The sequence below is a fragment of the Mya arenaria genome, chromosome 13 (assembly GCF_026914265.1).
Source record: "Mya arenaria isolate MELC-2E11 chromosome 13, ASM2691426v1".
NCBI lineage: Eukaryota > Metazoa > Mollusca > Bivalvia > Myida > Myidae > Mya > Mya arenaria.
Window position 1 is genome coordinate 59,597,529 of NC_069134.1, and position 12,886 is coordinate 59,610,414.

At 34.2% G+C, this 12,886-nt stretch overlaps 1 protein-coding gene across 1 annotated transcript in view; it reads left to right on the plus strand.

Annotated features, from left to right (window-relative positions):
* LOC128214307 (uncharacterized) overlaps window positions 1-12,097 on the plus strand; it is a 35,293-nt gene extending 23,196 nt beyond the window's left edge. Inside the window, exons 8-14 of the mRNA XM_052920701.1 lie at window positions 2,393-2,499; window positions 4,559-4,688; window positions 5,341-5,484; window positions 6,929-7,058; window positions 7,806-7,913; window positions 9,846-9,902; window positions 10,684-12,097. Of these exons, the coding sequence (XP_052776661.1) occupies window positions 2,393-2,499; window positions 4,559-4,688; window positions 5,341-5,484; window positions 6,929-7,058; window positions 7,806-7,913; window positions 9,846-9,890 (664 nt within the window). The 3' untranslated portion in view covers window positions 9,891-9,902; window positions 10,684-12,097. The remainder of the gene's footprint in view (window positions 1-2,392; window positions 2,500-4,558; window positions 4,689-5,340; window positions 5,485-6,928; window positions 7,059-7,805; window positions 7,914-9,845; window positions 9,903-10,683) is intronic.
* Window positions 12,098-12,886: the final 789 nt, after the last annotated feature.

Sequence of the window (12,886 nt, forward strand, 5' to 3'; positions counted from 1 at the left end):
TCAGGAATGCTTACCTTCAGTATTAAAAATTAAACCTATTATATTCAGTTCGAACCAACGAAGAAACTGAATCAAGCGATTTCGAGCCAATGGGGTTCGATTGTATAGCTATTTCAAATGATAGCCAAAACAATCTGGGTTTAGTTCAATAGGCATCTGAAATTCACGTCATTGAGAATCGAATAGCTTATACGAAACATTTATTCTTTGAAGAGCAATTGTATTAGCCATATTGTGCAGAGACAAGATCCTGCAAACAATCATTAAGCATTACGCAATTGAATAATTCTTATTCTAAGAAATATAATGATAAACGGAAACAAGCATTTACATAAATAAGAAATTCAAATTGTGTGTTTAAAAAGGAAGACTATTGTTTGTTTGACATAAATGTGATTCTTATGTAAACAATAATTCTAAGTCATCGGATGCGACCTTTATAATCAAATACGAACAGTGAGACATGTGTCAGAAACGTCGGAATACTAACAATTACATCCTAGGTTTGAAATTAAAGCAAAATATATGATAATGTATAAATCACTCACTGAAAAAAGCGTGTAGCCTTGAACCCGAGCTTTATGCACTCGACACGGGGCGTTAACCTATGGCGACGGCGATATAATGCTCAACAGCCAATTATAGCACAATATATTAAATGAATATATACCAGTAAAGTACTCAAAACAGGAAATGCTTCCTATATACTGTAAATTATTTAATTTATTATTAGATTCCGGACAAGTTCCAAAGTCTTGGTGTGTTGGAATTATCCTTCCAATTTATAAAAATAAGGGTAACCCTGATGATCCAGACAATTATAGAGGGATAACAATATTAAATTGTTTGGGGAACTGTTTACTTCAGTCATAAATGAATGAATGGCATTTTAGAAGATTCAAACTTGCTAATTGAAGAACAAGCAGATTTTCGTGCAAAGTATGGTACTGTTGATTATATTATACTCTCAAAATGTTGGTAGACTTTTACTTATCAAAAACAGGCAAATTTACTGTTCATTTATTGACTACCGTAAGGCGTTCGACTGTGTTCATAGAACTGCTTTATGGATGATGTTACTGAAAAATAAATGTGATGGGAACATTTTGAAAAGAATATTCAATATTTATCAGAAGGTCAAATCTTGTGTAAATGTTACGGGGGAGCTGTCAAATACGTTAATTTGTACTCTAGGGGTGCTCCAGAATAAAAATCTCTCGCCACTACTATTTCTAATGATCTAGTTAAATTCATTTTTGTAAAATGTGAAGGTCTTTCTCTTTTTACACCTGAAATTCATACATATTTTGATACAAGTGATTTGGATGTTTATCTGAGGTTATATTTTTTGCTTTATGCAAACGATACAGTTATAAAAAGGTTTTAGAGACATAAAGCAAAGACAGCATGTCACCCTGATTAGAGCAACCCAGGTATTTTTAACGTGCACCAGTGTATGGCACTGTCGCATGGGACCCCTATTTAACGTCCCTCTCAGAAAACGAATATTATTTTCTTTAGTGGTTTCGGCGGGTAATCAAACCTGCGACCACATGATCTACCGTCAAGTGTGTTAACACTAGAACATGGATCCGCCACTATAAAATTGGAAAAGTCATCCACAAAATATATTTAGGATAATTTGCATATTAAAGCATTTGATTTTTCAACAGTCTTTCCTGGACTTCGAACACCACACACTCATTTCGGACAGTTGTGGTCATACCTAAACACTGGGGGATCTCCCAGTCTAAAAATCGTTTCCGTCTAAATCTGAAAATGTAATTTGTGTTGGACAATGCTTATATTTACCCTTCAGATAGTTGTTTAGTTGTCGTTAAGTAAATAATCAAATGGATCATGCATATTTCAAGTAGATTGAATTAAGGTTTTAAAGAGCTTCCTACCATATGCCATTATACATGTATTTCTAACTCCGTACATTTTATTAAATCAACTTTAAACAATGCGACGAATCGACCTGTTGTATTCAATTGGCTTCAGTAAAACAATGGACAAGCCGAGTAGCCAGTTGCCTTCACATTGACCAATATTCTGTGTGAAGCTGCACTCTCACAGATTGTCCGTTTTGACTTTATCTATTGTTTGTCTTTGAAAGAACCATTTTTTTGCTTAAATGTCTTGAAACAATTGATATAAGACTGCTGACAAACGATCAGATCGTAGTTTTCATAATAACGTACAAAAATGACGTTTTATGCCGAAAAACGTTTTTACGTGTGCGTAACGCTTTTCGCCATAACATATGATTTTTGTGAAATTCACATAACAAGTTTTACATAGAAAGCATTTTTTTAAAAGTTTTTTCCTTTTACAATTTCGAATCATCCCATTTCCTGTAAATCACCCGTCGACTCTCTTTTCGTTTCAGGAACGACGCGTGTCGTATGACGTCGCATACAAGGCGGTTCAAAGACAGTCGGTTTACGAGCGACGAGGACGAAGAGGAAGTGGATGGATGCGTCGCCGGTACTGCAGGTAGGCACCGGAAGTGCGGCTTCTATCATGTTTATCAAAAAATGTTATATCTGATGGCATATAGGCATCGTTAGGATAGTTTGGATGTGTCTTTATATCAAAGTTTCAAAATAATCGCATAATGCAATGAAATTACAAAGACGATTCCAGCAGTCAAAAAATAACCTTTGAACCTGTTTAAGTCACAAGGGGCAAATCCTAAGAAAAACAAACAGACACTCATCGAGAGACATCATTACGTCACAAGAAAATGTACGCCGAAAACATCGTTATAAATAAACGTTGAGGTTACCGCCTTGTGTCGGTTAGAGTTAACTCGAAGGGGGTGGGGGTAAATCATTAATCCCTTAGATAAAAATGTATTAAAAACCACTGATTCTTCTGTCCAACGATCATACGATGTCGACTTCGAACACCACACACTCGTTTCGGACAGTTGTGGTCATACCTAAAGACTGGGGGATCTCCCAGTCTAAAAATCGTTTCCGTCTAAATTTGAAAATGTGATTTGGGTTGGACAAAGATAATATTTACCCTTCAGATAGCTGTTTAGTTCTCGTTAAGTAAATTATCAAATGGAATATGCACATTTCAAGTAGATTGAATTTAGATTTTAAAGAGCATCCTACAACATAACGTTATACATGTATTTCTAACTTAACAATTTTATTAAATCAATGCTTGTAAAACTGATGAAATGTTTAATTAAAGCAATTATGCAAAAACTACCTTGATACTAGTTTGCACATGTGTATAATTGATGTAAAATGTATTAATGTTTCATTAATCCATCAAACCTGACGCTACCTGAAATGTTCAACTAAAATTTGAATATTGTTTTCAACATTTTTACATACTCATATAATTTAGTGTTGGAATTGTGAAATTTCAGGACATTGTCATGATTACCTAGGTGTCTGAGATATATATCAGTAAGGTCTGCCATTGTTAGTACATCGAAAACTACAGGGGCAAGCACAGTAGTTGAAATTTAAAAAAATAAATCCTGTTCACTTTAATAATCGCGTATTTAATTTACTGCTTTTGTTTGTTTCCCTGTTGCAACGTAGCGCTTTTAACACTGCACTCGGGGAACCAAATAGCATTACCTTAAGTTAGCCATAATGCGTAAAAATAGAATATGTTTGTTTCCGTTTTATGCCACCTCGGGTTTTTATATTAAGTTAATTGTTTCTTGAGATTTTGCACCACTGGTATATGCCAAAAACAGTGCATTTTACACCTTTAAAAGAAAAATGTAAACGATTGATAGAAAATATACTTATTAAGATTTAGGGTCAGTGCACGAAATAGGGTAGGTCGGTAAATGAACTCACAGCAGGTTGGTGAGTCCTCTCCTACTAACATTGAGGTCCCCGGATTGGCCGTATACTTTTCTGAGCATGTATACATTTTGCGCCCAAAGATGACACCATTCTACAACATATCCTCTTAATATTTTAACAACACAATGGACAGCCTAAAAGTCAAACAGTAAACTCCAACCCTTTCAAATATCAAATAGATGTCGTTACTTTTTTGCGTTATTTTGTTTTATATATTTTTGCCTTAAACCACAATTTTCGACAAAAAGTTTCAGATAGGGACATTTCGATTCCTACCAAATTTGATATCACAGGAGTTGAAATAACATCATTAAAAGCCCAAGGGTAAGGGCCCAAACAACCGACTCCACCAGGCTTTAATATAATTATACCAGTGCATTTCCATACAAACGCGTACATTTGTATTTAGTTGTTTAAGACTCAGCATGTGATTATTGTAAAAAGCACTTAGATTGATCAAAAGCTTATCCACCGCAAAACAGCAAAACCACATAGCTTAAACCATGTAAGATGATTGTTTTTACCGGAACACAGCTTTCTTTACTCCATCTGCGCGGATTTATCAACACGTGCACATGCGCTGCTGAAATATACCTGTCACACCATCAGTAAACCTGACATAACATTTTACCGATTATTTCTCTTTCTTATCAAATCCTTCGAGGTGATGATTTTTGACGACAATTTTGATAATAATGTGTTGTGTTTTACAGGTGTGGCGTACGTGCGAGGGGCGTGTCTATCAGCGCCATACTTCCGGAAACTGGCGTACAACTTTGGGATAGGAGAGGCTTCCACAAGCTTCAACGGCGTTATCATCGCCGCCCACGAAGTGGGACATCTGTAAGTCACTAAATAAGCACCCAAATTGGAGTCACTAAATACCTTATATGAAAGTCACTATTCGACCCATATGTAAGTCACTAAATAACCCATTTGTAAGTCACTAAGTAATCCATACAAAAGTCACCCATATGACAGTCACTAAATAACCCATCTGTAAGTCACTAAGTCACCCACATGACAGTCACTAAAAACCATATGACAGTCACTAAATAATCCATATGTAAGTCACTAAATAACTCATATGTAAGTCACTAAATAACCCATATGTTAGTCACTAAATAACCAATCGGTAAGTCACTAATTAACCCATATGAAAGTCATTAAATAACCCACTTGACAGTCACTAAAAGACCATATGACAGTCACTAAATAACCCATCTGTAAGTTACTAAATAACCCATCTGTAAGTCACTAAAGTAAGTCACTAAATAACCCATCTGTAAGTTACTAAATAACCCACATGACAGTCACTAAAAACCCCATATGACAGTCACTAAATAACCCATCTGTATGTCACTAAAGTAACACATCCGTAAGTCACTAGAATTATATCCTTTCTTTTACATACTGATAAAGCTTAAACCTGTAGGACGGATGCACATTGACACAGCGGCTTGAAATATTAACCGAGTGTTTATTTCATTTTCAGCTTAGGGGCTTATCATGATGGCGAGGCAGAGGCCAGTCCATGCGCCAGTAACTCCGGCTTCATCATGAGCTACTCCCGCGAAGACGCCTACAAATTCTCACGATTCTCTCCTTGTTCAATATCCAGCTTCCAAAACTTCCTCAAGTGCGTGTTTTATACTATTTTTTTCGAACGTCATAATGATTATATTTTAAAATGTGAGTTTTGTCTTGTGTATTTATTTTATTCTATTATTAAAAAAAACACAATAGGAATAGAAAATAAAACGCATTTTTATTTACAAATGCTCGGCTTCAATTTCAATATTTGAGTTGTATTATATACATTAAGCATAGCATTTTCTACCAGTAGAATAAAGCAGTTGAAGTAATTGTTGAAAATAAGGAAAAGTAATATTTTAACTGAAAGTGCTACTGTAATACGACCCCAGATTTCCCAACTGCAAAAGAACAGGGATGACTTTCAATAAACCGCTTGCTGGTGTATCTCAAATCGTACATGCTTAACGATCAGTTACAGCAATAGATTAAACCTACAACAGTATCTAAACTTAAACAGACTTGTGTAAGAACTGTATTTGTAGTACTGGATACTATTTCAAATGCGTTCAGTTAGGAACAAAATGTATCGATGTCAATTTGACATGCTGATATTAAAGGGGCACACTTTCGGTTTATACCAGATAGATACACAAAAGAAACACATTATTGCATAATTATGATTAACTCATTTGACTTTATGATAAAAACAACAACATCAACAAACTTATTTTTTTGTGTGTTGATAAAAACATAATAGCCTATATAAATGAGTTTTTCAGTTGTTAGCTACGAAGCCACAAATTCTCCAGTAAAAACGCGGCAAATTAATATGACTAATACATTTATTTATTAATTTAAAGTGTGTCACTTTAAAGTGTAGAATAACAGTAAACATCGTTTCATACATTGAGAGGCAATCTTATCAAACGGCCGCATCGTAAATTGATTTCTTGGAATTGATGTTTCTGAGTAGTTTTTATTTCTATTTTTCAAAATTTATAGCTTTATTTGACAGATAAGGCAAAATGACCTTGATTTTCCATGTACAACTTCATTTTGGCCACTCGCATAAATCCTGATCGTATAATATTTTGTCGTACGTCCATTGATAATATGCTCCCACATTATTACCTTTCCTAGAACTAGAGCTATTTTGTCTTGTCATGTTTGTGTTGTTTTTGGACGCGTGCAAGACGTATGTCATGCTGTAATCCAGCTGTCATAACATGGTGGCATTTTAATTTTTGATGGTGAAGAGTTCTTACTAAATCTGTCTAGAACTTTTTTATTACGCATATAAATGAGTAGTTGAAATTTATCTTTAAATTCAAACTATTTTTTTAAATACACGCCTACAATTTCCATTAAAAAGAATGCTTTTTATAAATTTATCCGTACAAACATTATTTATTAATGCTATATGTTCATCGGCCGCCGCCGCCGACGACGACTACGACGCCGACGACGACGACGATGATGATGATGAATATGATGATGATAATGATGATGATGTGGGTGTTCATGATATACCTGGTTGATTATTTTAGTATGGACCGGTCCGGTTGTTTGAAGCAGAGAGCGAGCACAGAAATCATGCAGTTTCCTACGTCATTTCCGGGAACGTACATGTCAATTACCGAGCAGTGCCGAAGATTTACGGGCGGACCGCCTTGTGAGGTATTGGCAAAAAGGGTTTTATTGGAGTTTTACTTATCTCTCCCTTACATTCTGTATTCTTATTTCATTCGTTATGCGTAAAAAAATAGTAACGGACACACAATTTATCATTAATATGTATATATAATACACAATGCATCGTGTTATCAATATTTAGCAATAGACATGTTAGTTAACACAAATATCACCCCTCTGCCTATCACCAGAGCCAGTTATTTAACACAATGCATCGTGTTATCAATATGTAGCTATACAAATGTTAGTTAACACAAATATCACCCCTCTGCCTATCACAAGAGCCAGTTATTTAACACAATGCATCGTGTTATCAATATGTAGCTATACAAATGTTAGTTAACACTAATATCACCCCTCTGCCTATCACAAGAGTCAGTTATATAACACAATGCATCGGGTTATCAATATTTAGCTATACAAATGTTACTTAACACAAATATCACCCATCTGCATATCACAAGAGCCAGTTATATAACACAATGCATCGTGTTATCAATATTAAGCTATACAAATGTTAGTTAACACAAATATCACCCTCTGTATATCACAAGAGCCAGTTATATAACACAATGCATCGTGTTATCAATATTTAGCTATACAAATGTTAGTTAACACAAATATCACCCCTCTGCATATATCAAGAGCCAGAGATAAAACACAAGTGTTATCAAAATTAAGTTATTTACATGTAAGTGAACATAAACATTGACCACCTACCTGTATCTCAAGGTTGGGCCCAAGCAGTGCGAGCATCTATGTTGTGATGACGCCAAGGGACAATGGCGCTACACCCGCTCAGAGCCCGCCGTGGACGGAACCTCGTGCGGCAAGAGAAACGTGAGTGCATAACGCCTGTTTAGATCGTATTTGTGTAATATTGTTGATAATGTTTGTGGGAAAGGGCTTTCATTGGGAAAGAACTTTCATAGATTGTTTACCATATTTCAGTCCAATCCTATATGTTGATATTATATATATGATCTTGCATACATTGTACGTTTCTTTCAAAATAATATGTGTTTTAACCGATGTTGTTAATAATAACAACTTTGATAACAAACCCAATAGCCACAAGACCAATTAAACCTGAAAGGAACATACAATATACATATAAAATTAAATTGCAAGCAAATAGTTTAATGGCACTAGTAAAGACCATGGATGGTATTCAATATACAATTTACGTTAAATTTACTCTTATACATCATTGAATTTATTCATGCTATTGGTGAGTTTTTAATAACAAGTAATCCGATTAGCTACATCGGTCTTAGATAATATTATGACCACTATTGTATACCAACCCATATGCAATTTTGACCAAGACCTGGTAATACAAGAGTTAAACAAACATCCGAATCAACCAATACTGACGCAGTAAAACCAAAAGCTGACATTTCATTAGCATGGCCACTGATAACTAAAAATCATTTTAAAGTGTGTTCAGAATTATTTCGAGTTCATCAGCTTCTGTCAAATATGCCGGTTATTACTAAAAGCCGTACACTTAAATCTCTAATCTTTTAGTTACACATATAAAAGAAAAAGTTAGAACAATTTAAATACAAATAAATGAATATCAGTTAAATGTATAGTATTAAAGTTTTACATGTTTCGTTCACGACACGTGTACGACAGATGTACGGCGGACAATACTCGACTAAGAAACTTAAATTATTGTTTTATAGAGAAATATGTATTTAGTAACCAGTAACTGTTCTTACAATTACATTTACATTAACGTATGCTTAAATCTGATTAAAACGTCAAATATCAAAATTGTATATGGACCGGTGGTACGGCCCAGGAATAAGTTATTGCCAAGCTGATGAAGAAATGGGTATGATTGGTTGATTGCTTTGATAAGTTATCGCACAATAGTAATATTTCACATATCATGACTAGTGCAGTGAGTGTGTTTAATCATAAAAAACAAAGAAAACAAAAATTGCAGATTCATTAATGTCGCAAAGGCATAAATTTATATTAATTCAAAATACAGCGATGTTAGTAGCGCAGTTATTATGAGCGTCACCCATTTTGATCTTATTTTTTGCAAATATCACTCACACGCTAATAGTGATTGAAGATTAAACAAACCACGAACAATATTCCTTGAATATCGTGATTTTGATAATTTAAAAAATTCATATTATGTAAACAAATATTACTCATTTCACAAGGTGTAGTATATTTTATAGACACGTCACGCACAATACATAATGTGTTGAACTAAATGGGACATTGTAAAGTCTAATATACGTTTTTATATCAAGCCATCTTTTCAACTAGCTATTCTTAACTTCATTATAACATTCCGTTTGAAACACTTTTCTAGCTTTTAAAAAGCAAGACCAAAGTTAATAAGAATACACAATCGTCTAATTGTCATTCTTTCTAATTAACACGTTTTCTTTCGTTTATTTAAGAGTCCTGTATAGGGAATAACTGGAATATCGATACTACTTGTATACGAATGTTGCTTTGGTGCCACACACGAGTATATGACTTGCTATAATATTGCTAGAGTTGGCGTTAGTTGCTATGTGGCGGCAGAAACGGGTCGCCCAGTACTCCGTTCACACAATGTGTATTTATTTGTCTGGTCCGGTATTCACAAACACAATGTCCTGGTCCCTCGGGATCATTAAGTGTTTTGAAAATATATTACCGCTACGGCCTTGCTAGCGATTTTGGAACAAACTCTTCATGCGTTTCGCATTGCATATGTGTTTTTTCCTTCTGACTAAACCAATTCTCTTTTTTCAGGTATGTTTGAATGGCCAATGTATATCAATGTCTTCGTTTGGATAATATAAGTTGAATGTAAGTATGATTAATTTCGTTATATACATGTCCGATTCTTGGTTTATTATGTTGTGTGCAGGTTTTTTGTGTTTTAACAAACATTGATATCGCCTTTTTGTGCTCTTTTAAATAGTAGAATAATTTATAAAATATAGTTTGATTAAGCACATGCATACGGCATTACAGTGACCGCCTCCATTTCCTGTGTTATCTTAGACAAGTGTTGGGAATCGGTTCCAATTTGACTATCGATAATCAGTTCCACTCAAGTAACCGATTATCGATAGTACAATCGTTTGTTAAAATACTAGATAATACCTAGCTACCTTGTCGTTTTATACTAATATATTAAACTCTTTATCATAATATGCACATTCGTTATGTCTATGATAGAAGTTATTAAGTGTTGTATAAGAAAAAGTTCATTTTTACTTGCTCATTGTGGCTTTCATCAGCCATTTTGTAAAAGAAAACATCTAAACACTTACTAATATTTTTTTTTTTTTGTGAGATGATCGATTACAACCAAATACAATCGATTGCCGCCGATTTCAGGCCCAACCAATCGATTATCGATTATAATCGATCATCGGAGCATCAATCCTTGTACAAAATGCACATTTGTCTGAGACTTAGAAAAATGTACATTTTGTACAAGGATTGAAGACGAATTGCACATCAACACTGTTCAGCGGGTTGGAATGTCAAGACTTTATGCATAAAATACAATGACAAATTAAAAAAAATATGAACAACATTGTACATATGTTTTTATCATACATATTGTTTTACTCCACAGTGATAGAAAACAGACTAACAGTAGACACAACAAAGGATTCTATGACTGCGTGCTGTTTTGCCGTCAACATTTAGAATTTTACAGTGAAATTGGCACGTTGAAGTTACGATCCAGCTTGACAACAGCTGCATAGTAACGTTGATGACGTCAGCAGTGAACGTGTGTATTTATTGACAGATTAAGTGTTTGTTGACTTATGAATGAATTTCATAAGATCAAATTCTTTTTTTTTTAAATTTTGATTTCTATTCATAACTATTTGGCATTTTGTTGGCGTTTTAAATGTGTACAGCATGCATAGGAATACACAGAGTTTATTTTGTTTGCAAAGACTGCATTAGACCTAGTGAATGTTTCTGGCATATGCACGTTTTACGATGTCCTTTCAGGAAATTGAAGTGTTTGTTATTTCGTTTATTTATATATTGCTACGTGTATTTGTTGCATTGTTCATTCCTTTTGTTTCGACAGCAAACTCAGTGTTGTTGGTACACTTTTATAACCAATAACATAAAACATTGATATGAACCTTTTGCTTGGCTATGGATACTTTTTGGATATTATATGACTTTTGGAACACAAAAATCAAACACGTGTTATTAATTAAAACTGTATTCATATACAAAACACCCAAGTAAATTGTCTAAATGTAGGAAATATAATGAAATTTTTCTAATCCTATAACATTACATCCAACATGTGTATGTATTTTGTATGTATTTTGTCTCATTTATTATCGAGTATTCTCTCATGAATCTATGAATCACATAACATCATGTTTTTTTCACAGAACAAAAACATTCTACGCACTTAGCGTAACGCTTATAAGAGGTTGTTGTATTTAATGTAAGATTGTTATTTCTCTTGAGGGATATGTAATCACTATATGAATAATGCACCAGTCAATTGTAACCACGCCCCAACACTGAAAATAGCGGGGAATGGGCCTTACCTAGGGTCCCTTTGGTACGGGGGCATTTGGCGGGGATTTTACCAGCAGTTCGTTCCCACAGGGCGGGAATTTTACCAGGGCTTGGCTGGACCTTAAGTAAAAGTCGCGGCCATTCACCGGACCTGGGGAGGGGAGGGGGCGTGATTACAATTGACTGGTGCATAACATTGTAAAAACACTCCTAGTTACATTCCTATGATGAATTGATTTACCAATTTGACTTACATCTATGCACATTTTCATACATGTGTGAGTATTTCATTATTTAATGATTATGTTAAAGAAACAGAGTATGAAGTTTCATCATTCATTCAATAATCAAACAACGTGCTGTATGTTTTAGGAGGACTATATTTGTCTGATTCATGTTCTTTTATCTGCATGGATAAATTGGCATTTTTATTTAATTGGCATGTTTGTTTTGTTCATTATTTATTTTGTTCAATAAAAATGAAAGTGAAATGCTTTTTCTTGGCCGCGTTTTTATCCCAATCAAAATAGGTCAATACAAAGTTGGAAAATAAGTTCGTTTGAAAATCTTATGTAAGTGAAAGTTAATCCTTGATATAATATTCTGATAAGATGAGGGTATGTTTCGTATCTTGTCCGAGGTATAATTTAACACTGCAGTTATTGATAACCCTAGTAAACATCACAAAAATGTTCACCTGCATTCGTCATATTCATACAGTGTCAGACATCTCATATAATTCTCCGTTATAAGGAATTTAAAGTTCATAAAATCACAATCGCTATGTCACGGTGTCTGTATTATTTCCATGCTGATTATCAGCGGTAAACCAAAACCCTATGTATGAGTTATGGAAATCGACTATAATCGAACACCATAAAACTACCATTTTGATTCCAATGGAAAATGTGCACATGCCACGAAAATACGTGACTTTGCTAAATAAATACAGCTGAATGAACTAATGATAATTCAAAAACATTGCAAAACAATATTATTACAAAACACAACGAATGCAAACAAATACTGACCGTTGTATATGAATAATCATTTTAAACCATGAAAAGTTAAACATGACCGATTTTTGCACAAAATGAAACCGGTCATATATCATGACTTACTCCCGCAAAATCATTGGTGGTAACATTCTTAATGAAAGGGAGATTTAGTCTGATAAACCAACTGACTCTTCCAACCGGAGTTGTCTTTCTTACCAAAAAGTGCAACTGGGACTGTATTTAATAAGCAACTTAGATTAAACTTAAATTTAAGAAACTTAG